The 19164-nt window shown below is 48.0% G+C and overlaps 1 protein-coding gene across 2 annotated transcripts in view; it reads left to right on the top strand.

Annotated features, from left to right (window-relative positions):
- The window catches only part of LOC102034196 (vascular endothelial growth factor receptor kdr-like), a 127099-nt gene that overhangs the window by 59354 nt on the left and 48581 nt on the right, over window positions 1–19164 (top strand). For both annotated transcript variants that reach the window (XM_031063374.1, XM_031063375.1), the window contains exons 10-11: window positions 10298–10448; window positions 12850–12955. In XM_031063374.1, the coding sequence (XP_030919234.1) occupies window positions 10298–10448; window positions 12850–12955 (257 nt within the window). The remainder of the gene's footprint in view (window positions 1–10297; window positions 10449–12849; window positions 12956–19164) is intronic.

Below are 19164 nucleotides of genomic sequence, written 5' to 3' on the forward strand. Positions count from 1 at the left end.
GATCACCACCCCCCTCAGGAACCACTGAACCCCTCATTTCAGCTGCTCTGAGGAGTTGGTGTGACCCTGGGTCGTGTAAGTCCCTTCCCCTGGAACACTGCACCTCCCACAGCACTGAGTACTGGGATGGTGGCTCCACACAGGGAGGTGGAATTGACTGGAAAGGCCACAAACATCACATTTTTATAGGAGCTTGGGAGGATATTGAGTAGAGAGGTCTTAGAACTGGAGAAGAGTTTCCCAAGAGAAGGGCTGGAAGTTTTATCCCTTGAGATTTAAAAGCAGCTTGGGCAAAGCACTGGAGAACATCTGCTGGGACAGGAAGGGTCCCAGTGGGGCTGACGGAAGGAACTGGAGGAGTTGCCCTGGCTTTTATGTCTGTCCATCATCCTGCTCCAGATCCATTTTCTAAATCTGTCTTTTCTGTTCTGTCACTTCTCTGCTGGCAGATTTGAGGGACAGGTTCTTTTTTAGGGGAATTTGGAGAAAACTGTGGTGTGCACTGAAGCAGGTTCACTTGCCATAGAGGGAAAATAGATATTGGAATGCTATTTATTAGCCTCCCTGGGTGGATAATGCAGGGCAGAGCCACATTGTCTCTTTGCACATCCACTGCCTCTTTTAATCCATTGAATTTGGCAACAGAGATTGAATTATGAGGCCAAGTAGGAGTTCAACAAAATTTAGCTCTGCTTTCCCTTTGTATTTTCCACTTGGGCAGTGAGTAGTTACTGAGACAGGTTTGCTCTCTTTTCTGGAGTGAATTCTTCTCTCCTTATCTCTTTACACCTAAAACTATTCTCAATTGTCCAATTTTTATATTCTTATGTATTGTTGCTTCCAGCAGTTGTATTTTTCTCATTTCACCTTTTAGAAAGGAATAATGCCTAAAAAATAGAGAACTTGTCACTTAGGTACATCTGACCTATTAAAAATGTTAAGTAAGGTATGATAGCTTAGCAACCTGAAATAAGACATAAGTTAATGTGTGATTTAGGAGAGGAGGGAGCCAAGAACATGCTCGTGGTCAGGTCCTGCAGCTCAGCTGAGCAGGAGGAACGTGTTAAGCTGCATAATTTGTCCACTTGAGATTGTTTTTCCACACAATGGTTTTGCCTCTTCAGAGAACGGAAATGTTTAAAGGAAGAGAAATGAAGAATGATAATAAACTATCTTGTCAAGGTAAATATTGGTGTTTGCGTGCACAAGGGAGCGTTTCCTCGAGGAGCTGCCGTTCCCCAAACAGGCAACCAAAAACAAACAGAGCCTTTTTCTGTCAGCAAGAGGCTATTTCAGGATCAAACTACTCCTGCACAAGCTTTTCATGTCCATGGTTTGTCCAAGCTTGGGGCATCCCACCCCTCACACAGTGCTGCTCATCCTCAGCCTTTCCAGGGGTCAGCCCAGCAAGGGCTTCATCAGCAATAATTATTTAATTGCAACCCCCCCATTTCTCAAAGTCCAGCAGCTGCAGGGGTGTCCCCAACTGTCCTGTGGTGATGCACAGGAGAACCACAGAGCAAGTGTCCCTTTTCTGGTGACAGGAAGTCAGGGAATGAGAGCAGAACAAGGAAAGACCTGCCTGGGGTGCCATGGGTGAAAACTGAGGCTGCAGACAGGGAGGGTTTGCTTGGCTGCAGCAGGATTGGCACCCAGCACCCAGGGAATTCTGCCATCCCTGCAGCACCCAGGGAATCCTGTATCCCTGCCAGGCTCTTCCCTGCAGCACCACCCTGATGTGCTCTGTGTGAAGCACTCAGCCCAGAAGAGGCTGGTTTTACTGAGATTCATGTGGTAGAGGCCAAAAAGGGCAAAATGGGCTCTTGAAGCTGCTCCAAACTGCCCTTTCTCTTGTGCTTGCCATCAGAGGGCAGGGAAGCTTTTTCAGGAGCTGCTTTTTCAGATCTGGGCTTTCCTTTTAAGTGCACTCAGAAGCTCCAAACTGAAAGCAGATTGGAATTTTTCCCTTAACTCTCCACAAATAACCTGGCACTTTATCTCCAGCCATCATGACTGATACCTGGGTATCACACCTGAATAGATTAAATTGCTTGGCGTTTCAGCAGACTCTGAGACAAGAGAAGGAGACCAAAACACACTTTGTAGCCCCTTTCTGCAGGGATTATCTGAAAGAAACCACCTCTGAGCTGGAGGTGTGATTAATGTCTCTGCTCAGAACCAGAGGCAGCCTGCAATTACTGAAGCTGGGATTTGAACACAGGGATTAGTGGAACTGATGGAAAAATCCTCTTGGGCTTCAAGTGGACACAGTGGGTGGAGTATCAGTTTTGCATCGTGTCTAAAAGGTGGAGCCTGCCCCTGATAAACCTCCTGCTGAGTAATAGCCACCTACCCTGAGAGTGAAGAGCAACTTCTGTTTGAATAACAGCATTGCTCCCCAAATCCAGGGCCAGCCTTTCACTTCAGAGGTGAATCTAAGAAAGGGAGTGAGTTCTGATCCACACTGTTGAAGAGAAAAGGGGAAATTACATAAGTAGACTTTGGAATGAGGAGAGAAGTGCCATTTGAATGGTTTCTGTTGCTGCATGGGGACACTGCAGAAATGATCAGTAATCACACAGGCCCCTCTCCTGAGAGTCTCTTCACAACAATCCATCGTTAGTGTGCCCCAGGTGCTCAGCTGGCACTCAGTGTGCTGTGACAAAGCCATCAGCTGCATTTTTGGGCTGGGTGCAGAGAAGTTTGAAGTTAAAATTGTTGTGAATTGTTTTGCACAAAGTATAAACAGCAGCAAGGCTCGACCCTCAGATTGCTCTGTATGAATTTTGGCAGTGTGTTTTATTCACTAATAATGGCAGCAGAGGAGAACCCTTTAAGCAGGATGAGAAAAGGATCAGAAGTGCCCAGCCTGAGCCCTGTGGGCAGTGTCTCTCCTGACCTGCACTGCTGCAGCTTTCCTTGGAGTCACCTCCTGGGTGTTTAATTAGGAGAAATCCCAGAGTTCTGCCCCACTGTGGGCACAGGGTGTTTCACTCCATGGGAATGAGTCAAACATTAGGAGCTATTTCCCCCAAAGTTCGATTTGCTCACAAAACTGAGGAGTACCTGCAGAGGGATCAAGTGGAGAGGGAGCAAAATGGGCAAATAACTCCAGAGCTGCAGGGTGGGAGCTGAGAGAAAAAGGTCCAGCAAGGAGCTGCCTGGCCTGGAGGAGAATTGTGCAGCTATTCCAAAAATGCCTCTGTAAGAAGTGGCTTAGCTGTGCCTCTGGTCACCCCTGCTCCCACTGCAGCTGGAATTTATTCTTGCAGGAGCACATATCTCGGTGTGGAGTCACCTTGGCTCCTTGTAGGACTCAGGTCCCCAGGAGGTAGCTGATTGCATTTTCAAAACACTCCTTCTTTACATATTTACACATCAAACACTGTCCAAGAAGCGGCGGGTTGCTGTGGTTTTGTTTTGTTTGATTAAATTCTTACTCAGAAAAGCTTCAAGAAAATAATGTCCTGAAGAATTTGGAAGGGAGGGAGCAAGGAGAAGGAACAATCCTAGCAAACAGCTGGTGGCTGAAAATCTGAGCCAGCCAAGGAGGAGAAATGTGGGAGAAAAGAGTTATTCCAGGCTGGAGTGCAAAGCAGTCTCAGAACAAAACATAAACAACGCCCTCAAATCTATTTCTGGGCAAGCAGACTGTGTTTCATCCTCACCCTTGTCCAACTCCTCTGCGTCCTTCAGGGCTCCTGCTGAGCCCTTTTGGAGCAGCCAGCGTGCTCTGGCCACCACCTAGGGAGTGAGGAGAGTACTGAAGCACGAGTTCATTCAAAAGTGAGATGAATAAGCTCCTTCACCACTTTGCCTTTCTTCTTTGTCCCAACGTTTCTCTCTTGTGCTCCCTCAAGGCTCTTCCAGCAAATATTGCTTTGGGTTCCAGCTGCTGCAGCCAACTGAAGTTGCATTCCCTCGTAGAGTCCTTGATCCCCCAAGCTTGTGTTGTATCTGTAAGAAAAGCAGGATTAAGGGCTGGAAATAACCTCCACAGCAGGCAGCAGAAACTCAGGCTGCTGTGAATTCCCCCTCTCCAGGGAAGGACTGGAACAAAAGGGGTGCAGGGTGCTGGTCACACCTCGATTTGTTACCAGGCAGGAGCAGCTCCACAGCCCTGAATGATGCTCATTGCCCTACTCTGTAGTCAGGCCAGCTCTTCAGATTCTGGTTTAAAAATCAAAGGCAATTCTGTGCCTGACCTTCTTTGGCTTGCAAGGGATGAGTGGACATCAAAGGAGTCCCCAGTGATCTCCACGAAACCCAAGAAATATGTGGTGGAGAACAAAACCCCATCACCTCCCCCAGAGCCAGAGCAGGGAGAGGGGAAGGAGCCTTGGGGATGAGGTGAATGCATCTGGGCTATGCCAGGGCACAGGAAAATTGCTTTTAGGGTGGGCGATCTCAGCTAGAGCCAGTGCAGGACACGGGGGACATCCCACAGTCCCTTGTGTGTGGAAGGGTCACTGAAATCCCTGAAAGAATTGTTTTGGATTCTTGGTGAAATCCAGCTGATGTTCAGCTGAAGGACTGAGCCACACCAATGCTGTCCCTTCCCCAGAGTGCTGCCAGGGCTGGGTTTCCTTTGTGGAGCACATCCAGCTCCTGCCCAGCTCCTCAGAGGATGAGACAGTCAGGAGAAGTCAAAACAGAAAATCGAATTTTCCACCTCCTGGGCCAGCTGAGCTAAACTAGAAATCCCCAAATAAAACCCATCCAGCCACTGTTCCAATGTGTTTCCAAGTCCAAGGCTTTGCTTTCCTCCTGGGTTCTGGGAGCAGTGTCTGTGTGGATGCAGGACACAGTGCTCCAGTCCATGCTTCCAGCCTCAGCCATCAGGCACAGGCAGGAGAGAAACAACTTTATCTGGGGGATTTATGAAAGAAAAATGCAGCAGCACAAGGAGGCTGCTTCCCTTCACATTTATGAACAAATCCTGAAGAGTTTTCTCCCTGATATCATCCAAACCCTGCACACTTGCAGCTCCCAGGAGAGCCCCTGATGAAAAAGTCAGATGAGCTATTTTCATTTTGCTGGAAGTGGCCAAAGCAATTTTAGGAAGAGGAAGGTGGGGGCCTGCTGGAGCTTGCCAGAAGGATCTGAAGCATTCAAGTCACGTCTTTGCAGCAGCAATCTTGGTCTGACAGCCCTTAAAACCCACAGTGAGGGGGAAATGGCAGCTGGGGCTTCCCATGCTGTCCCTCTGCCAACCTGCAGGTACATTAAGTGATTTTTGGAAAGCAGGCAAAGGGGACAGAGAGAAAAATCCTGGAAAACTGCCTGCTCTGGTTAAAATGAGCAGCTCTTCATTACCCATTTCCTTCTGAACTCTGTAAGAAATAAGATGGGGAGAGGCAGAAGAGAGAAACCTCTTTTTTTCCCAAAAGCTGCACTGGGGGTGAATGACAGCTCTGGGAGAGCATTGAAAAAGAGGTTTCTTCCTGCTCTGGGAAGAGAGAGAGATCCAGAAGTGACACAGGTCAGAAAAAACCACTCTAAGTACAAGTCACCAGCTACCCAATTCCCACCAACACTGAATTTCTGTAATTTTGTGTAATTCAGTTGCCCAGACTCAGATGCCCCCTTCTTCCAGTAGGACCAAGAACTTCCCTGAGTTACTCCCTACCTTAGCTCTAGGCCAGACATTAAACTGAGACTGGGCTGATCCTCCTCAGTCAATCCTGATTTTTCTTTTTAAGTGGCATTTTTGAAATGAGTGTAACTAAAGTCAGAATATGGATGCATGTTGTTGCCATACCTCTAGTTGCTATTTTATTTCAATTAATATGGCACTGCAAACCAAGCTGCACTGCCATTTTAACATCAAAATTCCCTGTGGGGAAGGTCAAATTCCCTGTGATTTTTTCTTATTATCTGCTCCTCCAGGATCCAAGTGCCTGCTTCTCTCCCAGCCCTGGCATTCCCAGCCCATTCCAGAGGGTCACAGGGGAGCAGCTGGAGATGAGGCAGGGGCACAATCCTGTCCCTAATTCTATTCCCTGCTGTGGTGTCTCACAGAGAGATTTTGGGCACAGTTTTCAGCTGTTTCCTCTCAGATACCATGGGGACAGGGCTGTGCACCCACCTGAGAGCAGCTCTGGGTGCAGGGCATGGGGGAAACAACAAACCAGCAACAATCAACCCCAGAAAAACTCCCAGCCAGAATCAGCCAGGCTCAAACACAGTGCAGTGGTCAGTCTGAAAGCAGAGTTGTGTTTTCAGGTCATTTCTCCCAGTGTTTTTCTTTCTTTCCTTTTAATAAAAAGGAAAGGAAAGAAATGTGAAATGAACCCAGATGACTTTATAATTTTGGTTTTTACTTCAGGGGAAATTTCACCCTTTCCCAGTCCAAGCCTGCACTAGCAAGTTCCCTCTGTACCTTACAGAATATTCACTTGTATTTCCATTAAGTACTGTGCAAACATCAGATAGAAGGCTCCCAGGTGCAAATATTTTTTGGGAAACAGAAAAGGTAAATGGAAAACAAGTTGCAGCTCCATCAAGGGTTTTAATGAAGCCCCCTGTCCAGCAAAGTACCTGAGGTTGAGATTAATGCTTCACTGGCCTCTGTATGTTATTTTAATGATGTGCTTAATGTGAAAAGATTTTCTGAAGCAGTTTAAATGGTAGTGGGGAAGGTGCATAAACAGCAGTTCAGTCAGAGGGCACTGAAAGGAATGCAAAGTTTCTCTAGAAAATGCAGAGAAACTTCCTCTGTGCTGTCCTCTATATTAGGATGCTCCTTTGGGTGACAGGTGTAGAACCCCTCATGGCACCTGCAAGGAATTTAGGGAGAGAAGACTCTGCTTGCAGAGGGGTTCATGTCCTAATCCTTGTACATATTATCTGCTCCTAATGCCACAAACTGGAGATAACAGCAGCGAGGAAGGTGAGATTTGCATAATGCTGATCAGTTGGAAACCTGCAGTAAGCAGAAGTGCTTTTTGATTGCATTTCCCAGTGCAGCAGCAGCCAAATCTTTAGTTATTCAGGTCAGCTCTCACAGCAGCAATTGCACCTCTGCAAGGCCAGCTGGGGATACAATCACACTTGGAGCCAGAGAGGATGAAAAGCCATTTCTTTGGATATATTTAAAGGCATTTGCACAGCCCTCCTTCCCCAGAAAGCTTTTAAGGTTTGTTTGGCTTCTGCTTGAGAGAGCTCAGCCTGGGGAGGGCCATGGCACAGGGCTGGGAGCGGCTGGGGCAGCAGGTCCTGGGGAGGAGGGGTGGGAAGCCACAGTGGGCTAGAGAGGGAAGGAAGGGATGGAAAGAGCTGCTCTGGCACTGCTGGCAGAGGGATTTGTACCCCCAGCCTGGCCCACACCGGGCACAAGCAGGGGTAAGGGTTTGTGCATAGCCCCTGTGCTGCCCAGTGAGCAAATGTGAGAGGGAGAAGCTCTGCCAGGTGCACCTCAGTGATGGCAGGATTTGGACTCAAAGCCCCTTAGGGCCCCACAGGGGACACTGAGCAGGTGCCAGCCCTGAGGAACCAGCCAGTCTGAGCCAATCCAAAAGGTCAGCCCCACACCTGAAACCAGTTCTGTTCACAACTGTTAGCACAGATTAGATCATGACTGTAGGATTCTGAAAGTATGGTATGAGACTGGCAAGAGTGCAGGTACACCACAGCAGGGATTTTAACATTCCTTTTATACACTCTACATTACTACAAACCACCAGAAACAACGAAAATTTTCATTAAAAAACTTTTAAACTATTAAAATCAGGTTTCCATCACCCATGGGGGCAACTGCTGTAAATAGGATTTGGCTCAGCAAGGGGAAGGACAAAGCTCCAGCTGCCTGCAGGGGCAATGGCCATGGCAGTGGGCAGGGGGTTGGAAAGGTTTCACCCCAGGGAATGTCCCCCACAGGAGGACCCCAGTTTCACCCCCTAAACCCTCAGTGCTCCAGGGCCAGCACCCTGCAGGGACAGGGGGGCACTGGGGCATGGGGAAGGGCCCTGTCCTTGTCCTGTACAGGTGGGCAGAGTCACCTGCAGGGTCTGTCTCTGTCCTGTACAGGTGGGCAGAGTCACCTGTAGGGTCTGTCCCCATCCTGTACAGCTGAGCAGGGTCACCTGCAGACTGACACCACCTCCACCGCCCCTCTGCAGGGGAAGGGCACAAACACTTGTAAAAGTTCTTCAGTCTCTGAATTTGTGCCCACAATCAGCCACCACCCCACCTGTGTCATGTGAAAGAACAGATGGGGAGGCGTTTCCGCTCACACTTAAAAAAAAATAATTGCTTGATCATAAATAATGATTATTTCAATTGATGAATCATTTGGACTCATTTTAGGTCTCAAGTCATATTTAATAGTGCTATAATTGTGACATGAAGAATTCACTCCTCAGTCATGTATGTTCTTGTTAGAGTTGGAGCAAGTTTAGTAATTATTTCTTTTTTAGAAGGACAATTTAAATGACAGTCAACCAAGAATACAGAAAAATGTCCTGATATTAAATGACTGTGATCAGTCCTTGTGTCCCCATGCTCTTTCACACACACAAACATCAGTTCCCCTGCCCAAGTGTGTGAAGCTTTGTTTTTACAGCCCAAACAACAACACTTGAGTAACCTTTCACACACCACTTGTGTAACCTTTCACATTGAACTTGGAGTCTTTCTCCAAGTGCAATCACACTTGGGAGGTCAGGCCAGACATGTCCAGCACAGGATTTGAGATGAAAAGAGAAATGTACGAGGTAATAAAAAATGTACTTCCCCCCTGGGAGAATTTACAAATTACTTTTATGATCAGAAATAATTTATTGATGGGAAATGAGTTGCTAGGTAAGGAAATTCACTGTTGGTCCCAATAGTTTGTCCTGTGAGTTGCTCAGGAATCTCCAAGCACATGGAATCCTACAGCTCAGCTCAAGGAGAGCCACACCAAGCAGGGGCCAGCATTTGGGTTTCTCAGGGGAAATGTTAATCAGGACCTCCTGAAGGTCCTTCAAACAGCCAGTGTTTTATGACAGGATGGGATATGACTGAACATACTCCAGTCAATGCTTCCATGGGGTGGAGGAGGAAATACTGATGTGTTTTCAGGCCCTGGTGAGGTCAGAAGATCTTTCAGAGCTTGACCATGAGAAATGCCAAGTGAGAGTCCCAACAAGACATGGGATCAGCCTGGTCAGTCCTCTCCTAAGAGGGCTGGAAGGCAAAAAAACTATTTAAAAAAAAAGAGGGAAAGGGCTCAAGATTGATGAGGTGGGCAATAGCTCATATTTACATATCTGGGGCCCTTCTGACAGCAGAAAAAATAAGTTAGCCCAAAAAATAGAAATCTAATCTCCATTCACTTCCCAGCTTGTCAGAAGGGCTCGGTGCAGAGCAGCCCCTCTTGGCTGCACAGGGGTGTCCCACAGAGGGACCCCACCAATAAATCTGTTTGATTTCCTGTTATGAGAAGCAGACAAAGAGATATGGCCAGGGATGGGCAGAGCTGTCTGCACAAGGGAAGAGCCTGTGCTTTCACCCCAGACCCAAACCCACCCTGTGTGAGGTTAGTGAAAGTTCAGTTCACTTTGGGGCTTTTTTCCCGTTCTTTCTCCTTTCGTGCCTTCCCGTGGGAGCTGCAAGGAGACAGGACAAAGCATTTCTTTCCTGCCGGCAATGAGCAGCCCTGAAAGTGTCACAAAAAGTTTGCTCTTGAGAGATTTCCAGTCTGAGGGTGTGATCTCGTGGCCCCTCCAGATGTGAGCAATGCCGTGACATTTTTAATGGCATTCACCGGCTTGGTGAGAATTTCTTGGCATTTCTCTCCAAGTGTTTTCCCCACACCACTCCTTCCTCACTCTCTTCTCCCCTCCATCCAGTGCACATTACACACACACAGAAAAGGAAAGATTCCAGGTGAAAAAGGTGTTTTTTCCCAAAGCCCTGAGGACCTGGTGACTTTAAAGCAGCTGCTTGAAAAGGTTCCTCTCAGGAAGGGACATCACCCCTCCAATTCCATTTTGCCCACAGTCCAGGACTGATCCTGATCCTGCAGCCAAGATGTGACCATGAGATGTTCCATGGCACGAATTTTCCAGAATTTCAGCAGGTCCCCAACACACTTGAAAGGGATTAGTATGAATGTGGTAGCATTGCAATGTGTTTTGTGAAATACCACAACCAACACCCTTGTTTCTGTGAAGGAATATTTTCAGAACTGCTGGGAATTCCCCAGAACATCAGGAGCCTCACTGGATCATCACTTCTCTCAACAAAATGTTCCAAAACCTTTTATGGATGTAAATTTGCTCATTTGAATTTTGTGGGGTTTTTTTGTCTTTAGAGAGACCCAAGATCTATGAAAAGGAAACAGATTTTCATAAGGTTGTGAAGGTGGAATTGAGAAGCAAACACGAAATCCAGTGCACAGCAAGTGGGAATCCTGAGCCCAGGATCGAGTGGAAGTGGCAGCCCTGCAGCCTCACAGACACCCTGTAAGTGACTTCCCTGTGGATGAACATGCTCCTGAATTGTTGGGTATTTCCAGCCAGGTTTTCATTCCACTCCATCCGGATGATCTGAGCTAAAATCACAAGCAGAGTGAAGATCTCCAGGGTTCTGAGCCCAGCTGGTTGTGTTTGTGCACCTTGTGTATTACCTGAATCGTGTTAAATAACTTTAAAGTGACTAAAGATCATTGAATTTTCCTTCACCTTGACCAGCCATGCCCCTCTGACTTTCCTTAGCCCTGTTGAATGCTGTGAATATTTGACAAGGAAATCCAGCAGGATGTGTGGGCAGAGCTAACACACCTTTTTCCCTGCAAGAGCTTTTCCCAGACAAACCTGCTGAAGGCTTGGCTTCCTTAAATCCATATGGGATTCATGGCACTTCCCAAGGGCTGTCTTCACTCTGCACTCTGGGCTCAGGCTCCTGTGGCAGCCTCCTGTGGTGAGAGGAAATTGTGTCTTACTGGGGGCCCTTCTGTGCTGCAGGCTGAGGTGTGAACACGCAGCAAAGTCACTGGGTCAAAGCTGCCAGAGAGGAAGGAGGCCAGGGAAAGCCAGGATGCCTTTGGAGATTTGCCTAAGGAGACTTTCCCTTTGCTCCTGCAGCTCCCTGAGCAGAGGGGTCTGCAGAGAGAGGCCTGGGCTGATGCCCATCACTTCCCTGGTAGCCCCTGGGCACGTGCAGGAGCCAGGTCCTGCACAATTCTGACCACTTCAGCTCCTCCCTGCAGTGAGAGGAGTGAAATCCGCTTTTCCACCCATTATAAAAATGAAGACAAATCTAGAGAGCAAGGGAGAAAATTCCTGGATAGTGGATTGCTTATTTTCTCACTCGTTTGTTGCTGTGAATGGCAAGCCATGAGACAGGAAAATCAGGGAGAATCCTTCCCCAGGTGTTCTGTACAGCACAGGGATGTTGGGTGATGCAGCCTGAGCTGCCCTGTGTGCCTGCCCCAGGGAGGTATCCCCAGTTACTCTGCTCCTAAGGGAATAACCTCAGGGATTTGATGGCTTTGTGGGCACTGCAGGACAGCAGGAGACACAGGGCTCTGCTTGGGAGGGGTTCAACCACATGGAAACAGGTTCTGCATCCTCTAGGAAAACCACAGAGGTGACCCAAAATCTTTTCCAGACCTCTCAGTCTAGGGGGAGAGAATTGGCCACGAGTGCTGAATTCAGCCAGATCCAAACCAGTGACCTGGTGGCAAAGGACCTCACATAACCCTTGTTGCAGCTTTCTGGCTCTCTGATCTTATCAATTTAAATACAATTGCAGAGTGGCTCTACCTCTGCTGGCCCCAGGGGCAGCCTTATCTTGCTGCAGCAGAAGCTGGAGGAGGATTCCTGTGGGAAATGACACAGCCCCCATTTCCTTCTGTTGTCTGACTTCCTCTCTCTCTCTCTTTCTCTCCCCCCACTCTGCCTCAGCAGTGCCCTTTGAATCCCTGAGCACCAGCATTGTTCCTTAGAGCTGGGATGTGATTTTACTTCCTCTGAGCTTTTCCCCTTCATCCTCAGGACAGGATTGTGCCTTGCAGGAAGTCCCTCAAGACCTTCTAATTAGGCCCCTCTGAGAGCCTCAAACCCTCCCCTGGCCCAGGGTGTTGCCCCTGTGCTTTGTGTGGCTTTGGCAAAGGCATGGCTGATTTATGGAGGGATTTTCTGCAGCATCAGCCCTTGATCAGTGCCTGTAAAAGTCCATTTTACCTCCTGAGACCCCGTGGTGGGCTCAAGGCCTTTGCATTTCTAGGAATGAGAAGAGCTGTGTCTCTGCTCAGTCTTACCAAGCTGAGGAAGATGGGAAAGGTTTTTGCCCTGGATGGTGCAGCTGGACCTTCCCACATGAGATGTTCCACACTCTGCTCCTAGCCCATCTTCCAAAATGAAGATTGAAAAGTGTCTTCTGTGGAATGTGCAGCATTAAAGGGGCCTTCTTTATTTATTTATAAAGTATTTATCCATTCTACTCCCTCAGCCCTCTCTTCCTGTTGGAAGCTGAGCACAGCAGACACTCAGCAACATCCACCTCCCCACAGTTTGGAGTGACTGGCATTTTGAATTTGGAAATATAACTTATATTAGCCAGATAAAACTCACATGGTTTAATTAATTGCCCAGTGTTTTCCATTTCTAATCTTTGCAAAGATTGGGAGGTTCATTGCTGGTCATGCACTGGTTTTGTTTGCCTCAGTCAAGATGCCTTGTAAATAATTTGGAAATGTTGCAAAGAAGGAATGGAGGAATTTCACAAAGATGTAACAGACTCCAGCACCAACAGTTCTTAGGAGTATTTAAGACCTAAGATTATTGTCTAAAATTGACATTTTCTCACTCCAATACACCTCCCTGCTTACCTTGAACACCATCTCTGCTTTTCCACCTCCAGGTGCAATCCTGAGGGGCCAAAAGTTGTGGTTTCAGAGAACACAGTCATAGGAAACAAGATCAGGAGCATTGAGAACACCCCCATGAGGCAGGAGGATAAACCAAAGGTATGTGTGGGATGGGGTGGCCTGGGGATGATGTCAGGGGATGCTCACCCCCAGCTCGTGGTTCCCAAGCTGCTGAGGGTTCTTTGCATGCTTGGAATTCCCCAGTGCTGGGATCATCCCAGATCTCTGCTGTTTACAAATGCTGGGATTTGGGAATGATGTCACCCACCCTATTTAAACTCTCCCAAGACTTCTGGGTCAAAACCTTCTGTGTCTCCCTCAGTCTTGAGAAAGTGTGAGAGTGGTTCAGTTCGAGGGGTGCCGTGATGTGAATGCTGATAAGGACTCTGAGTTCATGAAACACTTGCAGAGTTGTTGGTCCTGTCCCTCTTTGTCCTGTCCCCCTCTGTCCTGCTCCCCTTTGTCCTGCCCCCTCTGTCCTGCCCTGTTTCCTCACTCCCAGCAGCAGGAGCTGAGCAGGGGCGGTCACAGTGCACAGGTGCCTGCTCTGATTTCAGAGTGTGCAGCTCTCAGCTTGAAGCCACTTCCCTGGAACAATAAAGGAGGGAGAACCTTCCTTGGACACTTCCCTGCCTGCTCCCCCTTCCAGCAGCCCTGGGATCACCCTGCCTGTGTGAACTGCAGAGATCCCAGCAGGATTCCCTGTTCAGTGTCCCCCAGGTGCCTGTGGTGACACTGGCTGGTGTTCCACATGTCCAGGCTGGGACTGTGCAGTGGATTTGGCTCTGCTGGGCTCTGGCTGGGATCACCTGCTGGACTTGCAGTGGGTTTGCAGCTCCAGGTTTGGAGGTGGATGTTCCACATGGTTCAGTGTCTGATCCTGCAGGGTGCTGGCTCCAGTCCTGGCTCACCTTTGAGCACAGGAGAATCTTTGAGTTAGTCCCATGCTTAAAGTTAAGCACAAAGCTAAAGTGCTCCTCTGGACTGGCTCCAGACCAAATCAGCATCTGGCAGGATCGGTGCCTCAGCCATCTGCTCTTTCTCAGGAGACTTTCCAGTTCTAAACATAATCCAAACCAGAGCTCTGAAAACATAGAGCTTGGGCTGGGAAGGAGAAAATCAGTGTTCGCCTCTCATTCCTGAGTTTTTCCATTGCTGGGAGATATTTATAAATTTGGATGTATTTAGATGGCATAGTGCCCCTTAAGCTCTGGCTTTAATGTATTCTTTAAGAATTTTACATCTTAGGTAAAAGCAACCCCCTAAAAGTGCTATGATTTATAAAAATGGAGGTTGGTGACATTTACCTTCAAAGTTTCTTCTTTTTCTAAGACTTTTTGGTTGCTGCATGGGCTGACAAGAGCTTTGAGACTCTCAGAGCTACTGTTTCTCTCCATATATATTATATATATATAATCAGCTTTTCATTATTAAAGTTAGGAGCTACATAATTTTACAATTTATAGTATACTCATTCTTTTTCTGCCTGGCTGAAAACACAGTCTGAGGTACTTCCTATTCACTCTTATATCCTGATTAAGATTTATTCAAATTAATATAACTAAATTATAGGAATCTCAGGTTTCACTCCCTGCTTACATTGCAGACAGTTCCTCTCCTTCCCCCTTTCTGAAGTTCAAGACTGTGTTAATTGGAGTCTTTATATTATAGAATATAATTTTTTTAAAGTCTCCAAGGAAAAGGTCTTCAGACTTTTCCTAGAGTTTTATCAGTTGTTATTCTCATCAGAAATGGAACAGACCAATCCATTCCCACCATGTCCCAGCAAGTAATTCACCTACACTGACCAAGGAGATGAAAAAATAAAGATGCTGGAGTCTGAGCTTTCAGGAGCTGTGTTAGGAACCTGGGATTAGCTGAAGTTGGGGGTTTTCCTGTGGGATTTGAGCTGAACCATGAGCACTGGAGTCTAGGGCAGAAGGTGGAATTCATCTGGGCTCTAGGATTTGTCAGCACCCAAGAGTTCATCCTTGGAGCTGTGGCACTAAAAGCTGGTCCAGCCACATGTGGAAACTTGCATTAACTGTTTAGAGCTGCTAAAAATATGGAATAACTCCCCTGGAATCACCAGATCCAGAAATTTGCCCAAAGCAAGCTGGCAGGACAGCAAGCATTGGTTTTGCCAGCAAACCCCTGATGCTCTTTGATCACATGAAACTCTTCAGACATCTCCTGACAGAAGTGCCATGTAAAATTGAGCTCTCCTGTCATCTTCCTCATCATGATTATTCCATGAGTATTCCACAGACAGAGAAGTGAATTTCCCCTCCTCCTGCCTTCCTAAGCCTGAGTCTCACTCCTGAGGAAAAGCACAAGGTTATGGTTCAGGGAATGATGCACTTTAGTGAAGTTTTGGTCAAACAGTGACCAATGACATGGTCACACATTTGAGGCAGTTGCACTGTGATAGTTTCATTTTCCCGGGGGTTTGGAGCCCACGCTGAACTTCTCACTTTGGGAGTTAAAGCACTGCATGGCTCCTCTGAATCTGCTTTTTCACACCAGGTGTAGCACCCGTGACTTCAGGAATTGCCTGACTTTTCAAGTCACAAGGAGCTAGGTTGCTATTTTATTTTCTTTCCTGTTAGCAAAATAACAAACTGCCCTGAGCTTGGGACCAGCAGAAGGGAATAGCAAGACTCATGCATAATTCAGCTCTCTCTGGGGGGTTCTTTTCATCTCTTTTCTCCCTTTCATGTCTGTATGAGAGTGGCCAGGCCACGTGGGTGTTTCTGCTGGTGAAATTCACAACCACTCAAGAAAACTGACCCAAAAATGCCAAGTTTAGACCTCCTGAAGGAACAAAAAGTCTCCATTAGAGCAGTGGGATGTGTGTGGTGAGAAGTGTGTGAGCAGCTCAGGCAGGCTGTTCAAATCTGTCACTTCCAGGAGCTTCTCCATGCCTGTCAGCCCAGGCTGTGCCAGGGAAGGGGACAGCACAGGGACAGGATTGGGACACTGCAACTGCTCCCTGGGGATCAGCCCAGGTGTGCCAGGGAAGGGGACAGCACAGGGACAGGATTGGGACACTGCAGCCACTCCCTGGGGATCAGCCCAGGTGTGTGAGGCACTGCCCAGGCACAGGAGCTGTCCTTGGTGGGTCTGGTGAGAGCCTGGCCAGCAGCAGGGACATCAGAACTGCCCCTTTGTCTTCCCTGACCTCCTAAATTCACAACCACTCAAGAAAACTGACCCAAAAATGCAAGTTTTGACCTCTTGAAGGAACAAAAAGAACAAAAATCTGCAGTCACTGGAGGAAGGAGCAGGGGGTGCTGATTGCTCAGGACCAGGCAGGATTTACCCACCTGCTCCAGGGGCTGGAGAGTGATCAGTCCCTCCATGCCACAGTCAAGCTCAGTCCCCAGCCCAGTCCAGCAGCTTTCCTGACCTCCCAGTGCTGCCACCAGCTCTGCTCACCCTGAGGAAGGCGCTGGCTGCTCCCCTTTCCCAGGGACAGAACACCCCCTGCCAGAGATGGGAGCAAAGCTGGCAGTTCTCAGGCAGCTCCAGCTTCTCTCCTCACTCATGCTCACTCCATCCTTTAGCATGTTTTGAGTGAATGAACTCCAGCCCTGGCTCAGGACTGTCAGGCTGTGCAAACAAGTGCTGTGCTGTGCCACTCCAGTGGATGGATTAGCAGTGAGCTGAATGCTTTCTGTCCCTGCTGAAGTTCTGTAATTCCATCTCCCTGTAGCCACCTCCAGCCCAGCTCTGCCAGAGTCAGACAGCTGAGAAGTTTTCCACCCACGTTTTGCTCTCCTCATCCTGCCCACGGAGAGCTAACGAAGTGAAAGAAGAAGGATTGTTAACTACAGCTCTGGGGTGGGGAGGGGTAGACAAAGGAAAGAGAAAGCAAGCAATAACAAGAGATATTAATTCATGCTGGCTCCAGCTTCAGAAAGGTCTCGTTGCTCTGTCCCTACTACAAGATGTCTTAAAACACTCACAGTGCATGGCTGGGGAATGTTATTTGACTGCTTCCAAAATAACTTATTTTTATCAGTTTGAGAACATTACATATGGACTTTATTGAACTACTCCATCAGGAGTTTTCCCAGCAGCAAGCTCTATTTACTTGTCAGAGCTGTTCTTCAGAAATCATTCATTTTATTCCTTTGCTTATTGAGCTTTAAACTTAGTTTATTCTTTCCTAGTAATTATTTATTAGCTAATAATCCCTTCCTTGGGCTTGCAGTATTGGGTGGCCTTTAGGTTAAGTAGTAGGAAATGGAGTCCTTAATTCCAAACCCAGCCCAGGCAATGCAGGGATGTGTTTGGTTTGCAGTGAACTCCCAGGATCCCATCCAGCTCCCACTAGGAAGACGTCTAGACACGACATGCCAATAATTTGTTATTAATTAGCCTTGTGCCAGCACTGCCTGCCCAGGAGCTGAGGGTGGGGCAGCCCCTTGTCACTGCTGCTCACAGGGCCAAGGAAGCTGGAACCTGCACATTTCCAGGCTGTAAATAGTTCATTGATGGCATTTTCAGCGCAGAGGCACAAAATTTTAAGGCAATTGCAGGTTTCGCATCAATCGTTACTCAGCTCAGCAGAGAGTGCTGCACTCTGGGTTTTCTGAGAAGCAGCTGTAGGGTGAGCTCTGCCTTGATCATGGAATCAATCCCAGAGGGGTTTGGGGACTCAGAGACCCTCCAGTGCCACCCCTGCCATGGCAGGGACACCTCCCACTGTCCCAGGCTGCTCCCAGCCCCAGTGTCCAGCCTGGCCTTGGGCACTGCCAGGGATCCAGGGTGGGCACCTGTGCCAGGGCCTGCCCACCCTGCCAGGGAACAATTCCCAATTCCCAATATCCCATCCATCCCTGCCCTCTGGCAGTGGGAGCCATTCCCTGTGTCCTGTCCCTCCATCCCTTGTCCCCAGTCCCTGTCCAGCTCTCCTGGAGCCCCTTCAGGCCCTGCCAGGGCTCTGAGCTCTCCCTGGAGCTTCTCCTCTCCAGGTGAGCACCCCCAGCTCTCCAGCCTGTCCCAGAGGGGCTCCAGCCCTGGAGCAGCTCCGTGGCCCCCTCTGGACTCACTCCAACATGTCTCAAGCTTTCCTACCCTGGCTATGATTCCAGGAGTGGAAAATATTTCTCCAGGTGCAGGGACTCAGCACACACAGGGATTATCCCCTCAGAATTTTTCCACTGTCTGCTGAAGGTCCCCACATTCTGGGATTGTGCCCCTGCAGAGTCCAACAGTTTGCACTGTTAATAATGGGGAAAGATCCTTGAGTTTGGGTGCTCAAGTTAAAACCATTTTTTTATTAGGGATGGCATTTAGAAGAACAAAATCCTTATCCCAACCTGCCACTGTGACCAAACACACACAGACTTCAAATTTCAGCTACCAAACCAACGAGGATTAGGTTAGTTTGACCACTGAGAACTTTATTTCAGATGTTGGAAAGATAACTGGGCTCCCAGGCTCAGGGGCACACAGCTGGAGTGAAAGGTTGATACAGAATGATTTCAAGGGATTCATCTTACAAGAAAATCGCTCAAAATCCTGAATTGCCAGCTCTGGGATCACATGTAGGTCTCTGTTAGGTGCTGTTGGTTTAAAAGTCACAGTTTGGAGGGCTCTGGGAGGTGCCAGTTGTGGGCCCAGGCAGGGAAGTGCCTGATCTCTGGTGCCCAGGTGTGTAAGGGTTTGGGATCCAAGTGCACAACAAGGACCAGAGCATCCAAACAAGAAAATTACTTTCTCTCTATTCCTCAGTAGTTTGGTTTGGGTTTTTTTTTCCTCTATTCCTCAGTAGTTTTGTTCCCCCAAGAATTTGTCCCCAGATTATTTCCCACTGTCATTTACCATCTTTTTCACCTTCATATCTAGACACAACTGAGATTAGCTCCAATGAGGTCTCAGGACAGCTATTTGCTGTATTTTTTTTTCTTTTTCTATTTTCCCACTGCCCTGCCAGACTTTTCCTGAGTTATAGAGCTGCAGATATCAGCATCTGTCTGTGTGTATGCTCATGAGCATTTACCTCTGGGCCACCAAGCAGCTTGAGGCATTGCATCAGTGTTTAGAAGAGCCACAGTGTCACCCCTAACACTTTGGACATGTCCCAAAATGGATATTTTATTATTTTGCCTGGCTCTGCAGTGTTATCCTCCACTTCCCAGCTAGAGCTGTCACTTAGAAAGACTAATTGCTGTTAAAAGCTGTCCAAATGTATCCCCTCCTGTCCTCAGCACATACATTTATATTGGCTTTTGCTCTTCCCAAACATGAAATGCTCAGCTCCAGCAGCCATGAGCAGGAAGATGCTGGTCCTGATTCAG

The sequence above is a fragment of the Geospiza fortis genome, unplaced genomic scaffold, assembly GCF_000277835.1.
Source record: "Geospiza fortis unplaced genomic scaffold, GeoFor_1.0 scaffold117, whole genome shotgun sequence".
NCBI lineage: Eukaryota > Metazoa > Chordata > Aves > Passeriformes > Thraupidae > Geospiza > Geospiza fortis.